This window comes from Trachurus japonicus, chromosome 1 (assembly GCF_045865225.1).
Source record: "Trachurus japonicus isolate A0001 chromosome 1, Traja_1.0".
NCBI classification, from domain to species: Eukaryota; Metazoa; Chordata; class Actinopteri; order Carangiformes; family Carangidae; genus Trachurus; species Trachurus japonicus.
In genome coordinates this window covers 32,322,633-32,347,032 of record NC_140907.1, presented here as the reverse complement: position 1 = coordinate 32,347,032, position 24,400 = coordinate 32,322,633, and the positions used below count along the sequence as shown (strand labels likewise).

At 41.8% G+C, this 24,400-nt stretch overlaps 1 protein-coding gene across 1 annotated transcript in view; it reads right to left on the bottom strand.

Moving 5' to 3' along the window:
• The window catches only part of LOC146992329 (voltage-dependent T-type calcium channel subunit alpha-1I-like), a 292,588-nt gene that overhangs the window by 140,598 nt on the left and 127,590 nt on the right, over window positions 1-24,400 (bottom strand). The window contains exons 5-6 of the mRNA XM_085785626.1: window positions 14,849-14,946; window positions 2,087-2,246 (exon numbers count right to left, since the gene is read on the bottom strand). Coding sequence (XP_085641752.1) covers window positions 2,087-2,246; window positions 14,849-14,946 — 258 coding nt within the window. The remainder of the gene's footprint in view (window positions 1-2,086; window positions 2,247-14,848; window positions 14,947-24,400) is intronic.

Here is a 24,400-nt window from a genome sequence, read left to right as displayed (position 1 = left end):
GCTGGGGGTATTCAGGGGAATGTGTGAGTGTGCATAAATATGCAATGCAGTGTAGGAAGAAGTGAAAGTGTGTATGTGAGCACAGCAGGTGAGACAAAAAAAGGCGACGACAAGAAAATAAAAGATGAATCTAACCGAGGGAAGTCATGGGAAAAGTAGTTCTGGTGGAGGAACAGAGGTCAAGCAGGTCCAGCTTTGTTTTCTCAAAAGAGAGAATCTGAAGCCGATTCGGTGAAACTAGGCGAGAAATACTTTTCTCAGCGCTCGGCTGGAGCTCCGGTCCCCGCGGAGAGACCTGAACGCTCCGCGCTGGAGCTGCACACGAGTCAGTGGGAAGCAAAACCATAAAACAAGAAGTTGAGAAAGTAGAACATTAAAATGAATCTTAGGCTAATTACACATTCAAAATGATGCAATGTAATTGAAACTGTGACTATGAAGAGATGCTAATGAGTTATTCATTAGATGGTGTTGGGTCAAAAGAAGAAAAGAAACATCAATAAAGCTGTAGAAGTGACATTACAGAAACACATTTCTGTAAGTTGAATGATGACACAGATGCAGTATGTACAGTAACATGAACTGAGGACGTTACTACTTCAGCTTTTAATGAAATACATTTACTTCAAACAATCATGACCGACCGCTATCATTTCCTGATGTTATAGATCAGTTTTACCCATGACCAAGGGTTAAACATGTTTTCTTTGTTGTCTTCCTTTCAAACCTTAAACATGATATCTATTATAGTCATGTTAAAGGAATAGTTCACCAAAACATGAAATTCAGTCATTGTTGACTCACCCTCATGCTGATTAATAGTAGTTTTTTATTCCTCAAAGTGCATCTGGAGACCCGGGAGGCCAGTTCATAGTCCAACGAAAACTTTATATAAGAGTAATAGTGCCCAACACAAAAACGTCCATAAAACTACACAAAAACCATTTAATATTCCTCTACTACTGCTCATCCACTGCAATCCAAGTGTCCTGAAGGGATACAGTCCAGAGTTTACTGGAAACAACGTAATTTAGGACATTTTTACAGCCTAAACTGTATTGAATCCCTTCAAGACACTTGGATTACAGTGGACGAGCAGTGTGGAGGAATATTAAATGGTTTTTGTGTCGGGCGCTATTAATCTCATATAAAGTTTTCGTTGGACTACGAACCGGCCTCCCAGGTCTCCAGATGCACTTTGAGGAATAAAAAACTACTCTGGAGTATTCATCAGCATGAGGCTGAGTCAATAATGAAATAATGAATTTCATTTTTTGGTGAACTATTCCTTTAAGGTGAAAGAGCAGAAAGTATGCAGATCTATAGATGTTTCAGTCTGAACCAGACTCAAGAGTTTGTTTTGTTTATATTGTTGGTGTTTTTTAGCTTCTACCTGGTAGTAGCTGTAATGTTAACACTCACACTCTCTACACTGACGAGGTTTCAGCTTCATTTTGTCTTCCAGGAAACATCTTCTCTGTTTCCTCAGGTTACATGACGCATAAATGTCTGCCTGTCTGGATCCATCTTTATGAGCCTGTTACTGCGATTCTGCTTCAGGGTTTGTTTAGAAGGTGAACATTATAATTTTCTTTTATTATGGTGATAGGACAGGGAGGAAATGAGCACCTGCAGTTCATGTTCACTCATTTTTCTTTTGAAATAATGTTCTTATTCTTATTTTCCTTTCTTTCTTTCTCTTTTCTTTTACCTGGAGGTTCGCTGGCCTCTCTGTGGTAAAACACTGTCGCTGATTTGGCGAGAGCAGCGGAGGTTGTGATGGGTTGACGCCGGGGTCCGAGGGGTGAAAGAAAAAAAGTGTGTTGGTTTTTTAATGAAGTGACTCTGAGATAATGATATTTGCTTCGTGCAAATTTTGATTTGCAATCAGCCTCATTTTATTAGCACCTGAGAGAGAGAGAGAAAACCTTCATCTCCCAGCGTGGTGATATCAGAAAATTGACTAGATGATGTAATTAATCTCGCACTGAGTGGCACTGAGGGAGGGCACGCAATGAGAGGACAGGTGTCACACACACACACACACACACACACACACACACGTAGAGCAGGTGGAGAGACTCACAGTGTGAAGTTCTCCTCCAGGTAGCAGCGGTTCCTCAGCAGCCCCGCCCACAGCTGCACCCCGATGATGCCGAAGATGAAGAAGACGAAGAAGCAGAGGAGGAGGACGTTCCCCAGCATGGGCAGAGTGTCCAGCAGCAGGTTGACCAGGATGCGCATGCCTGAAGAGGGAGACACAGAAAACAACATCCATCTCATCATGACACCTGTCGCACAACATATTCTTCCTCTTCTACTTCTCTTTCTCTGATCTTCACTTTAAAACAGGAAGTGATCTTCACTATTCAAAATTGGGGTGAAAACAGCAACAACAGCTACTGTGTAAACTTCACCCACAGAGAGGTAATCTTTAAGTTACCACGGTTCAGTTCACCAGAGCTTCTTCCTTCCCTTCAAATGGTCAGAATATCAAAAAATACTATCATCAAACTTTCCACTGTTCATCCTGAAGTATTGAAAGAGTATTTCTTCAGCACATTGAGCAAGGATTGTGGGAAATGTAGGAAATTGGCATGAAATATTTAGGATTGTACGACGGAAACTTCGAGAATAAAGTCGTAAATTTACGTCTTTATTCTCGTAAATTTACGACTTCTTTCTCGTAATGTTATGACTTTTTTCTTATAGGAAATGTATGACTTTATTCATGTAAATTTCCGACTTTATTGTCGTAATGTTATGACTTTTTTCTCGTAGGAAATGTACAACTTTATTCTTGTACTTTACGACTTTATTCTCGTAAATTGATGACTTTATTCTCAAAGTCTGTTTTTTTTTTTCTCAATGTGGCCCTAATACTCCGTCGTAGGATAGTGACTTTTTTTACTTGATTAATTATTTGCACAATTACAGAAATACAAGGCAACAAACATGAATTTAAAAACAGATGAGCCCATGAGAGCTTATATAAGAGAGACCTCATCTAATAAAAAGTAATAATAATAATGAGAAAAATCCACAATCCATTCAAGAAATCCACAATTAGACTTAAGTACATAAAAGAGTGAAAAACTAAAAGGTGTCCTTATAAAGGTTAACGGATAAAATACATTATAAAAATGAGTTGAAGGAAAAGTAACTTCAACAAGTGTTGGATTTTCTGTTATTTGTGTAAAAGGCTGTAAAAATCAATAAGGTGATGACCGACGCTTTAACAAACAAGACCAAATAGTCGCATTTAAGTACTTCAGGTGCTGGTTTTATATGTATGCAGCTTCTACCCACTTGAATCCAGACAATAAACGCAGAAACACTTTTATCTTTGTGGCTGAGGCGGCTGATTACGGTAAACAGTCTGCTCTTATATTCACTTCTCTGGTCTTATCGAGTTTTCTACACAACGAGCCGCATTCACCCACACACACACACACACACACGCCAATTATACACTGGGTTCAGTGTTTTGTCTGAGGACACTTGGACATGTGGGCTGGAGGAAGGAGCCGGGAATCCAACTACTGACCTTCCAATTAGCAATACGACCCGCTTCAACGGCAGAAACATTTTAGGAAAGCAGCAGAGTGTGGGACCAACACTGAGGAGGTCTGACTTTATTTTTCATTGAAGAGAATGATTCACTGCTGCCCAACAGATACAGGTACAGGAGGCGCTGAGGGTTAAAGTCCAGGCCAAAGACACATTTAAAGAAGCTTGTTGACCTTTTAGCTCCGGTCCAAGGCAGAGACTCAACCAGACATCACACACACACACACATTAGCCTGGAGGAACACTCAGCTCCACTATGTGTATCATTTTCTTTTCTCAGTGTACCAAACAATTTAGCTGTCATCCTCTGACTCCGTGTTGTCTGTCAAGAATCAACCGCTAAATTATATTTCTGCAGCTTTAAAGTGTCAGTCAGTGTAAAGGAAATAAGCAAGAAGCTAAACACAGATCAGAATCCAAACCTTTCATTGTGTGTTTATAGAAAATACACAAACACACACAGAGATGCATCTGTATAATTTGCGCACACACATCTCTCTCTCTCTCCTCCTACTTCCCTCTCTCAGGCAGAAATGTAAAACATTATGCTGCCATTTCCATATAAACCGCTCCATTATCATAATTAGCTAATCAATCGCTAATCTCCAGGCTAATTGTGATCCCACGGCCCATTACACCTCCTCTGATCTCTGTGCAGGAACTGAACCAGGGGGTTAAATCCTATATGTAAAATAGATGAAGGAGTGATACAGTGTTAAGCTCAATAACCAGGGGGGTAAGTGGGCAGTGGGTGCTCGGACACCCACCCCGCCCCCATAATTATGTAATTATTCAAAATGACTGAGGCTGAAGGTGCAGAAGAGAAAGAAGCTGTAAAGGCTGAAACACCTTTTCCCTGGATAAAATCAACTATGTGACATTTAAATTAAAAATGATAGCCCTGTTTTAAATGTTATGCATGTTCTCCTCCTGGTTTTACATCCCCTTGTGGGAAATGTTCCTCAGCTCTGCAGGAAGCGACCGATCACATCCACAAACTGCACATTTCCTACAATGATTTAAAGGAGACATATTTTGCCACAAATTATAATAGTTCCCAGATGTCTTAAAGATATGTCTGTGATATGCTTCAGTCAAAATACCCCAATTTCAGTGCCTGTCGCTTTAAATGCAAATTAACAACTGCTTGCCCCGTTATGCAAATTTGAAAGCTAGTCACATCACTGTTGGACATCTGAGGGAACAACTCGTAAAACCACATGGATTTCAACCTATAGAGCCTGCGCATTACAGATTTTTCTGTCCGTTCTCACATTTTGGGGGTCAGAAGGCAAGACAAACCTAAATATATGTTAAAGTGATATTTCCACAATATGTCCCCTTTAAAATCCACCCTTTAAAAAATATCCGTCCTCTTTTTCATCCCTTTTGGTAGAAACCCAGCACATGACCTTTGGTGAACACTATGCTGGACCCAGCTTGCTGTTTCCCCCTCCTCAATGTTAATATTTAATGATTTGAAGGTGCTGCAAGTTCTCGCTGGCAGGAAGAGCAACTGCGTCAGAAAAAAAAAAGAAGACGTGCCTAATAAAGCATTTTTATTCTGATCACTCTCAGTTAATAGCCCTGCTGTTAACTGCACATTGAAAAACAGTTTCAGCAAAACTGAAACAAACCCAGTTAGAGCCAGATATTGAACGTAACACAACTTTCCCCTGAAACAATTGAAAGGTGTTTAATTTCTTCACAGTGATTAAATCTGTAAGAAGTCAGCAAGAGCTTAAAGTGCTGCAACGACGCTAATGTGGAAATATTACCAATTAAATCAACAGTTAAATAAGTAATTTGTCTGTATTTCAAGATGCAAAGTTGCAGCATTATTCCAAAAAAATAAAAGAAGCAAAAGTTTGATGTGATTAAAAAGTTAAAGGAAACAAAATTGTTGCATACAGGAAGTAAAATTAAAGTCTCTTTATTGGAACAGCAGCGTTAGCTAGGCTACTTGATGATGAGATACTGTATTACCAAATGTTGACTAAACTCAACAACAAATATTCATTTTATGTAACTATAAGGCAACTCCACTCATTTGAATCATTCGCAGGGAGGGGAAACATTTGGAAAAAAGAAAATGAGAGCAAGCTAGATTAGAAAGTTAGAATAAACAGAATATAAATGAAAAGGGGAGGGGCGGTGGAGAGAGGGAGAGAGAATATGCTGACGAAAGTTAGCTTGGCTGCTAACGCGGGCATCTCCCCAGGGGGGATTGTGGGTAATGCAGTGAACAGCCCGAGTCCTTTAAGCTTGTGGCCAGTGGGACCGGGGCCTGGATAATTTCCATTAGCGTTCCCATTAACCGACTCTTCTACTCACTTCACACATCCTCCACCAAGTGTGTGTGTGTGTGTGTGTGTGTGTGTACGTCCGCGACTCATCCATATAAGTGTGTGTCTTGTGAGGGTTTGTGGTTTTGCACCGGTCGCTGGTTGTGCGTCCCTGCATATGTTGCCTGCTGCCAGTATACAGTGTGTGCATAATGGTGTGTTTGTTTGTGTGTGTGTTTGTGCATATGCGTGATTGCAGCCTGTGTGACTCTGTGTGTGTGTGTGTGTGTGTGTGTGTTGCTTGTTGCTCTCCCGCAGCATGCAGATTGAATTACCCCTGAGATGAGCTCTGTGGTAAATTGTCTTTAATAAAGGAGAGAATTGCTTCTTTATTCATCCAACAAATAAAGACGAGTGAAATAACTGCTGCTTTTGGCAGCTGGTGCTGGCGCCGCGCACACTGTGTTTGTTATGAGCCGACCTTTCCATCCTGTGGCCCCCGTGTCTGCTGGCTTTCACCATAATTGAATACTTATTATACATATTTATGTTGGTAACTGCCCTGTCATTACTTGATAAAGCATGCACAAGTTATTCTACACCAGTGCAGCAAACACTTCTATGCTCTCATAGGCCAGACTGGGAAACGATGCATGACTGAGAGGATTTTTTTTGTTTCTAAAGTATCTGTGTAGAAAAAGTACAACATAGCTAAGAATTAAGTTCATGGTGAGACTATTATTCTGGCTAACGATATGGTTTATTAGGACTGTGCAGGAGAACAGGGAGATCATAAATGTTATTAGTGACACCTCTGGTTTTCCCTCATTATGCTGCCTTTGCTTGTTAAAGGAGAGATATTATGCTCCCTTTCCACAAATTAAAATAGTCTTAAAGACATGTCTGTGACATGCTGTGGTCAAAATACCCCAAGGATCAAACATCACAGCTCTTTTCATCCTCTCAAAACAGCCCTGTTCAGAACGGCTGGTTTCAGTGCCTGTCCCTTTAAATGCTAATTAACCACTGCTTGCCCCGCCCCTTCTACCGGCACTAGGTAGGGGTGGTATTATGCAAATTAGAAACATAGTTACATCACTGGAAGACAACTGAGGCAACAGCTCGTAAAACCATGTGGATTTCAACCTTAATTCTCACATTTTGGGGGCTGGAAGGCAAGACAAACACGCAGATATACTGTATGTTAAAGAGCCTTTTAAAAAGTGATATTTCCATAATAAGTCCCCTTTAATGCTGAACTAAATAGTGATTTTTCTGCTTTGCCAATGATCCAGAACCAGAGCTGTGGAAAAGGAGCTTAAACCACAAATGCTATGCTAAATGCAAAAAATGCTAATGTCAGCATGTCAACATTATCGCCATAATAATGTTAAGATATTTAGCAGACATGGTCTATGTTTGTGTTTTTGCTTTCGCATGCTAACATTTGTTAATTTACCCAAAAAACACAAGGTATAATTCACGGAAGCTAAATAGCACAGGTACGATACACAAAGCCTGTCAGATCCCACGGCTGTGACTGACGTGTCACTGAGGCCAGAAACCTTCATCATGGTGTTGAAATAAAATCCAAACAAAGACCTCGAACGTGACAGGATATGACTCAAATAAGTTGCACATGGCAGAAACCAAGCGGGTGGTAATTAGGTTGCGTCTCGTGCTTCTCAGGTTTCTGTGTTTGGGATTTATTTGAAAGGTTTTCTGACATCAGACCTCATGAGTCAGAGCTCCTTGGACTGTTTGGTTCAGTGTGCAGTCGCCTCGACCCTCGGCTGCACATGTCAAGGGTTTCCACCCACTCTGACCTAAAAATAGACAATAAAAACTCTCCATGTCATGGCTTTGTTAGTGTTTAGCCATAAACCAAAGATCTACAAAGGCTAAAATGAAATTAATATCTGTTCCAAGTTTTATGGCAAACCCCAACTAATTTGGACCAAAGTGGCCAACAGACTGAGTGACTGACATTTCTATCCATTGAATGATGCTACTATCACAAACATTAACCACCGGGACAGTGGCAGGAAACAAACTACAGTCTCCAACATGAGACTCACCCCAACACTGGCTTTGGGTAAGAACTGTGAGCCAAAGCCCCCGGTATCAGCTTACAAACAGGAAGTCACACTGTTAATTCAGTTTTCCTTTTGGAATAACAGGAAAACCTAGCTAGCATAAAGGTGCTTGGTGCATTCAATTTTCGTTGGAGGTCGGAGCTCAGAATGACGTCAGCTCTGAGTTGAGCTCTTTCCATTTGAAAAACAAACACAGAGGTTGGATAAATTGACGATTAATATAATGATTTCATACTTGCAAATGTTAGATTTCAATGCATTTACTACGTTTTTAAAAAGCCGTCAAACTTAACATGGCACGAGGTGTTAGCAACCCGCTAGCGATTGTTAGCAATAACGCTTTGATAACAACACTGGGCAAACAGTGGACCGCAGGTAGAATAGCCATTGCTCATATAATGAAGTAATGGCAAATAGGGATCCTAATAAATAATCAAATAGTGTAGGAAATAAGAAACAGCATATAGGGGACTAGAAATTAACAGTAGCTAGGCTATTATGATAAAATGAACCGACAAAATTGCAGAGTTCACTACTGTTGTTGTGAGTAGCAGCCATCTTGAATTCTTATATCGGACATGTTGGGATTTGTCCGACTTTCCAAGTCAGAGATTCGATGTTCAAGACTGAAAATGACTGAACTTGGAAATTCTGACTTCTAAGAACAACTTGAACGCATCATAAGAAGCAACAACCACCACCACAGCTAAATAGGCAAAGCTACTAGGCCTACCGTATAACAGAGTATGAGCCTTAGTGGTGATGGTTGAACCTAAACAGCAACAGATGCGGTGTGTGTGTGTGTGTGTGTGTGTGTTACTATGTCCCTTAGACTCAAGGTCTGTGGGAAATTGCAACATTGGGATTTATGTCTCAACCTGGTCGTTATAGTTGAATAAAATTTATTAGTGTGTGCACGTGCATGTGTTGAGATATATGCTGCTTGTCGATGTACCTGCATATTACTAACAGCAAAAAAAAAGAGTGGTTGCATCGGCTCTTCTCTTCCTCTGGTCTACAATCTAATCACCTCTGTTTTCTCATCTCTTCCCTCTCTTCTCTCTCTCTCTGGTCCCTCGTCCTCTCTGTCCCTCTATCATTTCATCTCTATTCATCCGACTCCCTCCATCCCTTGCACTCGTCTCCCCGGCTCTATCTATCATCGTAATAGCCTGCTCATCCGAGTCCCCCCGCATCTCTCCTCTCATCATCCCTCTCTTCCTCTCGTCCATCTTCGCCCATCCTTCATGGAGCTGGATAAGCCCCTCTTCCCCAACTCATTTGTCTCTACTTGTCTCTCTCTTTCTCTTTCTTTTTTTTCACCCTCGCTTCTCACCTGCTTTTTTCTCTCTTTCATCTTTCTTTAACCCAGATGCTGCTGTCCTTATTGAAATGCTGCTCAATAAACCGCCTCAGTCGAGTGAGAGAGGATCTATTTATTTTTCAGTTTTCCCCTGAATTATATAAAGTGTTTTGTTGACTTTCTTTCCTTTCACTTGTTTCTAGGTGAAACTTTTCTCCATCAGCCTATGTTACAGACACATAATAGAATAAATTTCCCTTTTGAATGTCAAAGCGGAGAGAAAAAAAAAGTCACCTCTGCTTATAGAAATGCCACATTACAGCTGTAAACACTGTAGGACTCAAATGACTCACTGCTGTTTGTTTCCTCAGACACAGAGCTGCACTAAACAACCCAATGCAAATGGCAAATTAAGTCCACCGTGCATAAAGACAACAAACACCGCTTCAAACAAGAACAAACTTAATGTAAAACTCACAGAATGAAAGATTTTGTGCAGAGTCGCATACTGTGTTTTTATTTTACATTTAAATAAAGCAGCTTGTTTTGCCAGTGAATCATACGACTGTTACTCAAATGACTCATAAAGTCGTTTTCTCTCCTCCACCTCTGTGATTAAGGTCCAGTTATGTCGAGGCAAAACAAACCACCCAGTGAGCAGCCGGCGCAGAGGCGAGGCCGACATCAGCGCTGATTGAAACGGACCAGTTTCAGCTCTGAGAGAAGCTCAGTGGTTCACCACCTGTGGACCGGGGCCATCAAGGTCTAAATATCCTTATCAAAACAGTATAGTACAGTGTGTGTCTGTATACAGTATGCGTTTTCTAAGAAAGGAAAAATCTAAAATTTTGGGATTTTTTGCGGCGTACACTTGTTTTGTTTCTGTCTGCAGTGGAGGATCTTTGCTTTTTACTTTTTTAGTTAGAGTTAGTAAATCTAGCTGTTAGGAAATGCTTGTTATTGCCGCCCATCGCCATCATTCATTATGCTGCCTGTGCTCGTCCTCCAACCTAAGTTATTTTTCACAGATTTTTTCTTGCAATTTGTGACTTTATAATGTTATGGTCCATTCTCTCATTTGCAACTTTTAGAAAATTCTGAGTTTTAAACTCTGAAATTGAACCCTCTCTCTCTTCCAGCCTGTTTTCGTTTCCTTTTTTAGATTGTATAATTGTTGCTATTGTAGCTGATGGTCTAATTGTTGGTTAAAATATCACATCCATGGCAAAAAACTGGAGCACAAACATGCAGAACGATTAACAACAGGAACATTAACAAAGGAAACAGACAGAGAAGATCCTCACCTGACTCTTCACTCTGTCAGATCAAAAAATAAATAAAATGAACTAAACCTCCGACATGTTTCTCTACTTTCAGTCCTGAATCAAATGCTCTGAGAGACATTTGGCCTCAGCGTTGTCCTGCAGTTGGACATTTTGGAGGTTTGTATGTCTGTCTCCGATGTCCACGTCCAGTCTTGTTGTCCCGTCCACCCCCCCTCTGTCCGTCTCCTGCCTCTGCAATGATGTCACATTAACCTCCTCATTTGCTGCCAGTGAACACGAGGTCACAGCTCCAACAGCCCCCGCAGGAGTTTTTTTTTGGCATTTGCTGAGACGACATGTCTTTTCTCACATTTCACTTTAGAGACGACATCTGAAAAAAAAAAAGTATTGTATTTTTGTTCGACACGATAGCTGACTCATGATCTTCAGGTATAAATTGGGGAAGGGAACAGGGAGCTGGCTGCTGCTGCTCTCCTCCTGCAGGTAAAGTGCCTCATTGTTCTCCATGCATAGACAATGAGAAGCAGACAAACGCACGGGAGTGTGTGATCAGGCTGTTCCAGCTGATCAGCTCGGCCTCCCTGTGCTGCTGATGCACAACTCACCAGAGGACAACCTGAGTTTTGTCTGTATCTCCCTTTGGAAACAAATTGCTCTCGAGAGACACAGAACAGAGCTACGACTGAGAGAGAGAGAGAGAGAAAGGGATGGAGGGATGGAGAGGATAAGACAAGAGGAAGTGAGGAAAGCAGGAGACAGAATGGGAGGAAGGGGAAGAAGTCCAGATTAGAGACCGGCCTTGACTTGAAATACCCAAAACTGGAATATGAAACAGAGGGAATAGAGAGAGAGAGAGAGAACAGAGGAGGAGGAGAGACAGAGATATGCAGATGATGACAACAAAGAAGTGCTCTCTCTCTCTCTCTCTCTGTCTCTGCATGTTCATATACTGCAGCCAAATATAGCTATCAATGCACATCTCTCTCTGTGGCCGACCAAAGCGGCTGCAGCTGCCTCCACAGACGAACCAAGGAAAAGGATATAAATTACTCAGATAGTTTGTGATGCAGATTTATAAGCGGTGGGAGGTTTCGGCAATTATACTTATAAAGGAAGCAAAACAACATTAACTTCAAGTGGCAGCAGCATATCTGACTTAGAGAGTCCTCCTGGCTTCTTAAAATGATTGCCCTGCCGCTGCCGGGCACGATTTAGATGCAGAAATCACAAAAGGCGACAAGCGGCAAGCAGCTCTGATTATTCTCATCTAAAAAAAAAAAAAGAAAGGGAAAAAAAAAGGGGGAGAAGGCTAAACAGCGGTCGGAGTCGCAGTTGAAGTGACGGGCCGAGCACTTCACTGACATCCCATCATTGCTTCAGTGATGGGTTCAGGTCCTGAGGAGATGTAGTTGTGGCTGTAGAGGAGCTCCTCCCAGGATGATGATGTGGTGTTTCAGGAGTTTCCCCAAAGATGTACGTCACTGTTTGAAATTCACAGCACATGGTCGGTTTGCTCACAGGCAACAAGTTGCACCTGTGAACCACCAAAAAGGGGGGGGGGGCTGGCTCATTAAAACAACAGGTACGCAATCAAAATGACATGATTACAGCCAGAGACAACAAGGCTTCTGGGCTGCGTTTGGCAGTCGGGCTCCGTCTCGTGCTGCATGAACGGTGAAGCTGGATTCATGTGGGTGAATAAACATTGTCACTGCAGGGTTAGTTAAATGCACCTTTAATACCAGCGTGGTATCTGTGAGTGAGGTGGAGCCAACAACCACACAAGAGAGAAGCTGTTTTTGGATGAATTCAATGTAGAATTTTTGTAATTACACTGAAATAATAATTATGCCTTATTTTGATTTGAATAATAAAGTGAATATTTACTGTGAATGAGGCTGCTGATGAGTGAGAAGTGAAGAAACAGGCGACAACACAACTGGACATAATTTATCAAAGATGACCAAAATGTAATTTATCACTTTTAATATAAACTTAAAGGGATAGTTCAACATTTTGGCTAATTGGCCCATTGCCATAATCCCTATAGTCATAGCAGTAGGTTTGTTACCTTTAATTGTCGGTGCAAGCTGTTTTTAGAACGGCAGAGCAGAGCCGCGAGCTGCTCAGAGCTACGCTACGGAAGCTAATGGGATTTCTTGGTTTCCCTCATCAAACTCATCAAATACACAATCCAACAACTCAAATGCAGAGACTGCTTGCTGAAAAACTGCGCCCCAACGGGAACGTGCATCAGCAGTTTTGCATGAATTTACCTCCAAAACAACTCTGTCTGGTAACGTTCAGTTATTATCTCATAGTGTGGTGAATGTGCAGGTCACAACTTGTCCACCAGAGCATTTTGGAGTTGTTAGATTGTGTTTTTGGTGAGTTTTATGACGGAAACCAAGAAATTCCATTAGCCTCCGTAGCGTAGCTCTGAGCAGCTTGCAGCTCTGCTCCGCCGTTCTAAAAATAGCTTGCATCGACAATTAAAGGTAACAAAACTATAGGGATTATGGCAATGGGCCAATTTGCCAAAATGTTGAACTATCCCTTTAAAGTAAATGTAGTGCATACTGTACGTACAGTGTTTTTCTAGTCTTCTCCACCACTCAAAGATATTTCAAATACTGAAACCTCAGAGGTAGTTTTAATATGTTGCACAGGCACATTTCAACACGAGCAGTGGAGGAGCCAGGGACCAAACCATCGACCGCCTGAGCCACGGCCACCAGTCGTGCACTAAAGAGGGATTTATAATTTCATAGACACTATAAAGTCTTGTGTCTGTCCTTCTGTACAGGTGATAAAAACACAGCATCATTGAACTGGAGCTGATTCATCATCTAGATCCGAGTCTAAACTGCATCAACTTAGTCAATATTCAAATGGCAGTTTTCCTCACGGGAATAATACTGTACCTATCAATCTATCAATCCACCATCAAAATTGATGGGAACGGTGCGCCTAAACGTTCAAGGTGAACTCACAGACTATTCTCAGTTATTTTTGGGGAGATGAAACGTCTTCACAGTCAGCGCTGTGATAGCCAGAAAGTAAATAACATCCTCCGAGTCGGTCATGGATGGAGCGCTGTCTCTTGTTATCACAGGCAGACATGACGTGGAAGTTCCACTTGTGACAGGCCTGAAAAATCATTTGTATATTCTGCGGCTGCCGACCGAATAAATCTGATGTCCTTGTCCGACAGAAATTGAGTATTTTAAATGACACAAACCTCCGTAACGCAAGCTGGAGGCTTTAAAACAAAATACTGGTCCAAAAGTAAACGCACAAGTAAACAAAGGTTAAGCATCCACCTGGATTAGCTACTGTAGCTATCTGCATAATCGACTCCTGGGCGACCGAGTATAAGCCGCCTGTTGGTGTGCGGTGAGTCACAGGAGATTTAGAGAACATGAGGTTAGAGGAAGGTCGTGACGGGAGCTGAATACTAAAAATACACCACTATGCATGATGAACTGATTTCCCAACGGGAACCTGAGACATGAACATGACTCAGTCAGGACATTGGCCTTTTGAACACAGTGTTGCTGAGGAACACAGAGTTCAATCCTTGATGCCAAATCAAACCAGGAACCACTGTATGTAGACACACACCTTCATATAAGACTGTGTACACATGATGTACTGTTGTTTTCTGTTTTATATAAGCATGTGTTTATCTTCTGTTGGCACATTATGAACCTTCTACAACATCTGCAACAGGTTGGCTTAGTTCCTCTAGTGTGGACATGAAGTCCTCATGTTTTTATGCACCACACATCTGGAACTAACATCCTGAAAATGTGTTTTATCGTATTTCAGCTTATATTCTTTTATCATCTTTTTGCCTGGTTTTTGAAAAGTGTAACACAATAAATCTGCCTCCTATTGCCTTTTTATTTAACAGCGTATTTCTGAAAAGAACAAGTTTAGATATGTCGGATTTGATATGGAACAGCGATGAACCCTTCAGTTGGTTGGTTAAAAATCATCATGGCAAGTCAGAATAGCCCAAAGCCAAATATATAATTGTCACCTGTTGCCATCTCATGTGAGTGTGTGTTGAACAGAGCTGAAGCGTGACTCATGTTCAGCACCACGGACAGCGGCTGAGCTGCTGAGCTGGAGGGTCGCTGTCCGTGGTGCTGAATGAGAGCCACACACACTGAATCACATGAATGACCAACACACACAGCAAAAGGCCATCTATCACAACTTGGCAACCAAAACTAGCTAAAAAAAAATCTAGACAATGATAAATTTGAAATAGCAGAAACAGTGCCAGGTGTTGTGACTTACTTGGCACCCTGTTGATGGCTTTGAGAGGCCGGAGTACTCTCACGGTTCTGATGGCAGTGAAGTTGACATTCTGCAGGTCCAGGGAGTATTCAACCATCCTAGGAAATAAAAACATACACAGAGAAAAACCTGTTAACAACACATTTACAATACCATAAGGTACGGTGGCCCTGAGAGCTCAAAGCACTGCTTAAAGAACATATGCGAATTCTAAAAGCATCTCTTGCAAACAGCACAACCAAAGATAGAAGCATGTAGCACAAAATTCTCACAGCACAACATAAGTGTTTCACATAAAGTGAGGAACCTGGCTGAGATGAACATGTTGACACCAGAGAGCTGCAATATTAATCTGAATCATGAGATATCAGTGTTTTAAAGGGGATATAAGATGGAAATATCACTTTTTGAAGGCTCTTTAACATATATGGCTCACCTTCTGGCCCCCAAAATGTGAGAATCTGTAATTTTCAGCTGTTTTACAAGCTGTTCCCTTGGCTAGTTTTCGAATTTGCATAATACCACCCCTACCTGGTACCAGTAGAAGGGGTGGGGCAAGCAGTGGTTCATTTGCATTTAAAGGGACAGGCACTGAAACCAGCCGTTCTGAACAGGGCTGTTTTGAGAAGATGAAAAGAGCTGTGATGTTTGATCCTTGGGGGGATTTTGACCAAAGAGTGTCACAAACATGTCTTTAAGACACCTGGGAACTATTGCAATTTGTGGAAATATGTCTCCTTTAATAGGCTTCAGTGTGAACTTTGGAGGCATAATATGGGAACTTTAATAAAGCAAACTAAATAACCTCAAGTGCATTCTCGCTTTGTTTGTCTGCGTCCCTTGTGCTACACCTTTGTCTGTTTGTGCTGTGTTGTGTGTATTTGCAGACTGCAAGCTGATGAGTTTTCCTAATTCCCATTGTGTTGAGCTCTCAGGGCTGATAATGATAAGTGGTATCAAAGAGAATGAAAACAAAGACCAATGCAGGAATAAACAAACAGCCACTGTAACTAATGTGACCATTACTGAGGTGCTCTGTCATCTGACCCTCTGAGTTGTGTTGTTGCCTTTGTTTCTTTTTCCAAAATGCTGAACCAGGAGAACACACAGTCACACCTCCACACAGCCTGGTCCCCTGCCGCTGGGCGGAGGATAATATGAATTAACGAGCCGGAGTTAGTGTTCCTAATAAAGCGACACACTCAAACACACAGGGGTCAGTGGAGGACTTTGCAAGAAGAAAACGTGTGTAAGGACACGGCCATCGATTAGTTCAGACATGAATATGTACGAGTGTGGATGTAAAGTATGTGCGGCTTTACGTGGCAAAGGCCAGACAGAGTGCTGCGCTGGCACAAACAACGACGACAACGACAAAACAGGCGTTCCATCACTTTGACACAGACGGAGGGAGATGTCAGAGTGAATGAGTCCAGTCGTCCTCCTGTAACCATGAAAACCGGATGTACAGTCTTCAGCGTACGGAGTGAAAGCATCAAAGAGCATCCTGTCAGTTCTGCAGGCGTGCACGAGAAGGAGAGGCGTGAGATTAAAACCTGCAACCGTCTGAGAAGAAAGAAGAGCTTTGTGAGGAAGCAGCCATTGGAGGAGGAAGAGGAGGAGAGGAGGGAGGTAGAAAGTGAGCGTCTTTCTATTTCTGATAAGTGGAAAGTGGAAAATAAAGAAGGAAAGGACGGTCAGAGAGAGAAAGAGACAGAGAAGGAGATACAAACAGAGGAGGAAGCGGGGGATCAGACAGCGAAGGAGGTAAAGCGGCGGAGGATGATTAAGTGCAATATAACGATGGCAATAAAATGAGATTGAGAGAGAGGGAGCGAGCCTGAGGGTTTTATCAAGTGTTGGAGATAATTACAGTGTTGGGGAGGAGAGCGGCTGAGAGAGGCCACACACATCTGCATGTACCTGTCTGAACGAGAAGAGAAGGAAAAGTAGAAGAATCTGAGGTTTCAAGTTTCAGGTGTTTCACACACGTGTCGTACTCCAAGACATCCCACTCCACTCCAGGATAACAAGCTGGCTGGATGGAGAGAGCACAGACACCTGCTCAAGTGTTTTAAAAAAAAAAAAAAAGAAAACCTCGAGCCAATTATTCACTTGTAACCTTTCGACCTGCGCTTCTGAAGAGTCTTTAAAAAAATAGTTTGACAGCAAAATTACAGTGAAATAGACAGAAACGTTTAAAAAAAAAAGAAAAACGGGCAATTTCCTGGAGTTCCAGAGGGAGTTTCACAGTTTGAGATGAAATGGAAGTTTCAAAGTTGGAAAACATGAACGAGTTAAATAAGGAAGAAACTCAGGAGGAAAAAAGAAAAAAAAACTGGGGTGTGTCGAACCAAAACCAAAGTCTGGTTTCAGAGTTTTGAAAGTAGAGGTGCCTCCAGGGAAACTTGACCAAGTCCAAAAGAGTCGGAGGAGAAGCTGCAGCGAGCCTCTGCTCTGGGTCAAAGGTCATTCTCTGCAGCAGCGACCAGACCATTAGTCCGGCTTCAAAACATCCGGGAGGTGACAGGTCGAACTCGGCAAACCGTCAAATATGAATCTCATCACGTTGTTGCCGGGACGTTGTTGTAACCTCGGCTGAGTCCCAGCACATAACAGACAGAACGGCACTAGTAAAACACACCGAGCATGAGAAAGCGAGGTCGGGGAGTTCACCGAGCGCTGAGATACGGAGACGATCAGCGAGGACGGCTGCTCGACGTTCAGCCATGATCTAATTTGACAGGCAGGTTTTCTAAAGAGGAAGAGGAAGATGAAGGAGGTGAAGAAGAAGTGGAATATGAAACCAGATGTTATTATTATGACAAAATAGATCCAGCGTTGTTGGTTATATATTTATGTACGTGTGTGTGTAACTTTGTGTGTGTGTGTGTGTGTGCTGACACCCAGAGGAAATGGACAAAATAAAGTCGACTGAAAGTTTGTGCAGTCGTATGGTGTCACTTCACTTCTACAGCTGCTATTGTGGTTACTGTGATGCACTCACAGAGCGTGTGTGTGTGTGTGTGTGTGTGTGTCTAGTGGGCCACGTAATGGCTATGTGTCATTTTGAGCAATTTTTTCGCAGCAATTTCAGATAAGACCGGCCTTTTTGGACACACAGCAACACGGTTACACATATACAACAAATACACCTTCGCACAAAATGATCTACACACTGTGTATTATTACACACACACCCATAAAAAGCATTAGACCTGATACACCCTAGTTTGAGCTGATGTACAGACAGATAACCTCAGCCTCACACACACACACACACACACACACACTGAACAGAGTGTGTCTGAGTGTCAAATCAGAGGACAGGGGCCACACAGAAGTAGATTACTGTTGCTAGAGGGATCGGTGAAGCTATGGAGTTTTTAAACTCATTTTTTAAACATCGTATTTTTCCTTTTTTTGGTCTCTGTTCTTCAGGGAGCTGCTCCGTCTCTGTCGTTTACTTTGCTCCCTACCCAACCCCTCCCTCACAGAAGTTTCAGCAGTGTTAGCCCATGAAATATTCTCTGTGGAGTCGTCAGAGTGGAGCAGTGGGTGAGTTCAGCCCTGCTGGGAGGGGAGGGGAGGGGCTTTGAACGCTCAAGACTTTGAAAAGCTACAGAGGATCACTTTAGGATCCAGTTTAAAATCCTCCTCCTCCTCTTCCTCCTCCTCCTCTTCCTCGTCTATAAGGCCTTGGAAAAAAAGGAACGTGCTTCAGAGAGAGTGTGTCTGTGAACCATCGGTGCCTTATAAACCTCGGCCGGCCCCTCAGGGTCTCTGAGTGAAGCTGTAGTAACTGTACCTCGCTGAAGAGCCTGAGACCCTGGTGATATTTCAACCACCTCCTTTTACAGGCTGAGAGTTGGGCACTTTACCTTTAAAAAGTTATCAGTTATCGATAGTTATTTTTGTTTAGTTAGTAAATGAATTACTGCATTATAAAGGTAACTAATGACCAGGAAAAGTTACTATTGTGTTACTTTTTCTATAAAATGCCACACATGCCAAATTACTTGGACCCCTAACTGCATGTGTTGCAGACGCAGGTTAGCGTCGATGACTCTTTACATCACAAGATTTTGACATTTCAGATTTTCAAAACAAGGAAACCTCACACTCTCCTGATTATAAGGTTCACCGACTCCAGACCTCAGGATCCTCCAGGACCAATTAAAGCTGCAAATTAAAATGAGAACATTAGATGAAGGTTATGTGTCCATTTCATCACGGTGCTCTCCTTTCTTTCTTTTTTTTCTTCATTTCAATCAAATGAATGTGGAGTTCCCAACAGTGTTAATTATTTCCACCACAGCACAGTGATCTTTAAAAGCTAAAGTCACATTGGTCAGTGTCAGACGCTGGTGCTCCATCATCAGAGTGTAAAACAAATTGTTTCTGCTGTTAATAATAAGATTAAGTCATTACCTCTGATTACTTTTCTCAAAACAAATTTCATTAAATACTAATTTATTTAGTTTTATGATCTTAACCCATATTTTTCAAAGTGTCATGTTTGTTTCTGTTACTTGATTAGTTTGATGTATTTCAATATAATATATATATATATATATATCTATATATATATATATATATATATATATATATATATATATATATATATATATATATATATATATATATATATACGTATATACACTGTATGAATAATATCTAACAGCCAAATACTGTATATAAACATGTACCTACCAATAGGTCAATAAATTAGCTCATAGGCTACTTATCTGACAAAGGCCCAGCTCAATAACATCTACATTTAAATAAACTTTATAAGTGCTATAAATATATAGAACAGTGTTTTTCAACCTTGGGGTTGGGACCCCACATGGGGTCGCCTGGAATTCAAATGGGGTCACCTGAAATGTCTAGTAATTGGTAAAAAAAAAAAAAAAAATACTGGTAAAAATATATTTTTAACTAATTATTCTTCTTTTTAAAATTATGATTAAAATCACCACACACAATACGACTTTCTCAAATATGAATCGAGTTCAAATAAAACGCAGCATATAAAAATATCTTGATTGACGGCTGTGATCACATGACTGCACATGATTGTGGGGTCACCAGAAATTTGGGATGTTAAAATAGGGTCACAAGCCATAAAAGGTTGGGAACCACTGATATAGAGTAACAACATGCAACATAACAACTACATCATACTTAGGTCGTCATAAAAAATAAAAAATAAAAAAAAACACTGCTGATCCAAACGGAACTGTATGTAATACTATACACATATAAAACAACAAAAAATTGAAACAAATGAATTAAAAAATCAATTAAAACCTCTGTCCATGCTGCGATGTGTGAGACGTGCTGCCACTTCCATTTACATTTAGATTCCACCAGCATTAATGGAGGAGTTAATGTGTTTTCCGTCACATTAGGTAGTTGATTAACAAAACAAAACAAAAAAGCCAATCTAATGGGTGGAACAGGCGTCGGACGGCTCTGGAAAGCACAATCAGGTGTCTGATAGGAGACTGCACATTTAGGCCATATGCGCTATTACACAAGGCTACAGAACAAACTGACAGGGCGATTACCGGAGAGCAGTGAACGCATCGTTTTATGGCAACAAGTCCAGGCTGAACTCCCTGTGTAGACGATGGCATCAATTATTAAAATGAGATTAATGGATGCAGCAGATCCTCTGTCCCAGAAGTGGTTTGCAAGTCGGGAAGACAGATACACACACATGCATGCAGACATGTGAGAACAAAACACACGCACGCATGTTTAACACAGCTCTGATTCACACTCGTCCTCCAACTCCTCCACTTCACAAACTCCCTCTTTAATTTCTTCCCGTGACTACCACTTTGCTTCTTTTTCTCAATTTTTCCTTTTACAACTTCATCCTTTCCTTACTATCCGTTTCGTTGTGTCCTTGTGTGTATGTGTCCTTGTGTTTGTGTCTGTGTGTGTGTTGCTGTTTTCCTTTCTCACATTCCTACTGAGTGCTGTGTGGTGTCAGAGCTCTAATGAGCTACTGTTACACCTCCAGCTGGGTACAGATGCTCATACACATGTCCCTGTTTGTGTGTGTGTATGCATGTTTGTGTGTGTGTGTTTGTGTGTGTGTGTATGCATGTTTGTGTGTGTGTGTATGCATGTTTGTGTGTGTGTGCGTGCTACAAGAATATCTTGTCAAAGATGAAAGCCAGCTGTCTGCTGACGCCGCTGTGGTCACATCACCCGTCTCTCTTCTCACCTGTCTCCTCCTGTCAGATACACAAGCCTCAGACTTCACAACAAACTTCTATGAAACAGAATAACATCAGAAAAAGACAGTGTGGGCGACACTCTGTCCTATTCCCACTCTGCAACACTGAGCCAGGTAAATATCACACTTCATGCTGACCTAGCCTCAATAAAGTCAGGTTTTTATATCTTTTTTCATTATGAATCAGGTCTGAGTCCTCAGACCACAGCCTGTGTTCAGAAACTGAACCTTAAAATCAGCCGTTAGGACTTCCTGTGACTTTGTGATGTCACAAAAGCACAGTCACCAAGTTCCCGCCCACTTAGACACAGGTTTGGAGTCTTTTAGCAGAGGATATGACTGTGCTGTGCATTAATTAAACTCATACACACTGGGTCTCATTCATGAAACATGAGCAGCACGGATTTATGTGTAAACCCTGAGCAGCGCAAATTTACGTGGATTTCCGCATTCATCAATCTTTTAGTAGCGCTGATTTTTTCGTAGCTACTCACAAAATCTACACCTGCTCCGGACTGTGTGTAGCGCTTGTGTAAATGTAGGAATGCAAATAAAAACTGCTTGTCACTGTTGAAAATTACAATTTTAATCCGTATTACTCTCTCTCATGTTCAAAATACGCCGACGCCTTTGAAACACGTAATTTAAACATGACAAACAATTAGAAATATTTGGAGAGAGAGACGTTTTAGGGATCGGACACGCACAAACACGTCAAGGCTCCATCTAATGATGATAATAATCTGATATAAAACCGGAAAAAACTTTTTTGTGTTGCTACACGCTCGGTGGGCGCACACTTCACCCTGCGCAGCAGCGCAGTCGGCACCAGTTTGGATGGAGCTGAGGCAGACGGCTGGTGCTTCTGTAACAATATAACCTGCCTATATAACTTCATGTGTTGATACAACCATGCTCCTCTACAGCTGAGGCTGTGAAGAGCCTCCTCCTCCCGTCGCTGCTGTAGCTCTGTAGTTGTGTGTATTTATTTATTTTTTTTCATGTTTCATATCGAACTATTCTGGCTTTACTTCTTAAACAGTTCTTTAATAAACCAAGGATACTTAATTCACTAAATCTGTTTCTTCCCTCCAGCCTTTGACCTGTCCCAGTCACACCACCACTAATAGAAGAGAGTTAAATATTTTTTCTGGACTCCACTTCACCCAAAATGACTTTGATCCGTGATCTCTCTTTTTTTTTTTCTCTCTCCCTCTTTCCTCGTTTGCGTCATGGCCGCAGGTGAGCAGGATGCACCTACCTCCTAATATGGTGGTCAGGATCTCCTTATAGTAGGAGCCCCAGCAGGGGTCCACGTGCACCCCCCTTATTTTTTTTTCTAGTCTGGATTTTTTGCATCCTTAGGACCTCTAAAATAAGGATTTGGGTGATCCCCGGAACAAAACCTGTCCAAAATGTGTTTTTTGCAATGTTTTATTACCCCTACGATACCTGTGGGATTGCTGCCAGAAATGCCGGTCAGACTGTCTTTCAAAGAGTGTAGCACGCTCAAATTTTGAGCGAGCCCAAAGATAGAGATATCAATTTATTCGGGACAACCTCAGGTTTCCAGTGTGACCAAGTTTGTCATGCTACCTTGTCGGGAAGTGAGCTAAAAACCTAATGATTTAAAGTCAGATGAAAATGTTGTGAGGGAAAAACAGCCATCTACATGTTTTCAAATGGTCCCTTGACCTGTCACCTAAATGTATGTGAATGGAAATGGGTTATATGGGTACCTACAGGCCTCCCCTATCCAGACATACCTCATTTGTGTGAATTTAATGCAGTTTTGGGGGAGAACCATGCAGTAATTTGCATGCAGTAGCCTACAAATATGTCATTTCCGCCTATATACAAAATGGTGTATTTGACTATTTCTGCACACTGGGGGTTCATAAACAGTCACAGAATTGCATGAATTGGGTATGACTGGATAGCTGAGATGCTTGTGCATCAAATCCGCCTATTCAATTGTGATTTTAGTCCATTAAGTAGTGTATTGGCATAAATGGTGCTTATTGCTTGTCTTGAGCAATAAAGCCGATAAGAACAAGTTGAAGGATTACATGTTAAACAACAACCCCAGGCAAGTGTGGGAAGGCCTAAAACACATATTATCAGGGCAACATGGCTGGGTCTGTAAGGTCATTTTAACAGAGGAGCTAAACCACTTCTTTACCCGCTTTGAGAAACCCAAAGCATTCCAGCCTCCCACACACCGCTGCCCATAGTTTCCTCTGAGCATATCCACGCACACTCTCCCTCAAAGAACATCAGGTTCACAAGTGTGTTTAAGTCAGTGAATCAGAAGACAGCTGCTGATCCTGACGGAATTCCTGGCAAAGTATTTTAAGTGTGTGCTGATCAGCTGTCTACTGTATTTACAAAAATATTCAATCTCTCACTGACACAAGCCACTGTCCCTCACTGCCTGAAATCAGCCACCATAATCCCTGTTCCCAAATCCACCACCATCAGCGGCCTCATTGACTTCAGACCCATCACCCTAACACCCATGGTCACTAAGTGCTTTGAGAGGCTGGTCCTAAAGCACATCAAGGACTGCTTCCCATCAGTTTGCCTACAAGACAAACAGGTCCACCGAGGCCGCTACCTGGAACATCCTTGGACTTCTGTTACAAATACGAATACAAATTAATTTGTCTGTGATCGACCATTCACAGAAGAGTCTTCTGACAATTTGCAGAAGAGAAGACTCTTTGTAGCTACCTTCAGCCTGATGGCTTTCTTCGTCCTGCAGTGAAGACAGAGGAGCCGTCCACCACCACTGCTTTCCTGGTCCATCAAGGTGTCATGAAGAGGATGATCCAAGTTATTCAGAATGGCCTCCTCCATCTTCAGTGTGCATCTCTCCACCACATCCCCCAGTGAGTCCATCAGGGAAACGTCATTGAGGTCAGTGCCTCAGGATGTTTGGCCTGTATCCTGCAACGACTGCATGGAAAACTTTGCATTGAACTTGAGCAGCAGCCGTTGGTGGGATGTACACAATTGTTATGATTTTGAAACAATCTACTTTCTGAGTCCAATATCTCCGGCTCATCACTCTTGATGGGCAGGGAGTTGACATTTCCCTTGATGATTGACGGCAGAAAGGACCCAGTTCATCAACCACGAAAGCACATCTTCATCTCAGCTGGAATAGGGTGGCATCCTCCACACTTACTCCATTTTCAGGGAAAGTTAGGATGCTTTTAGACTACAGCTCGGCATTCAATACCATCATACTAGACAAGCTGGTCACACTAAACCTCCCTCCTACCACCTGTGCTTGG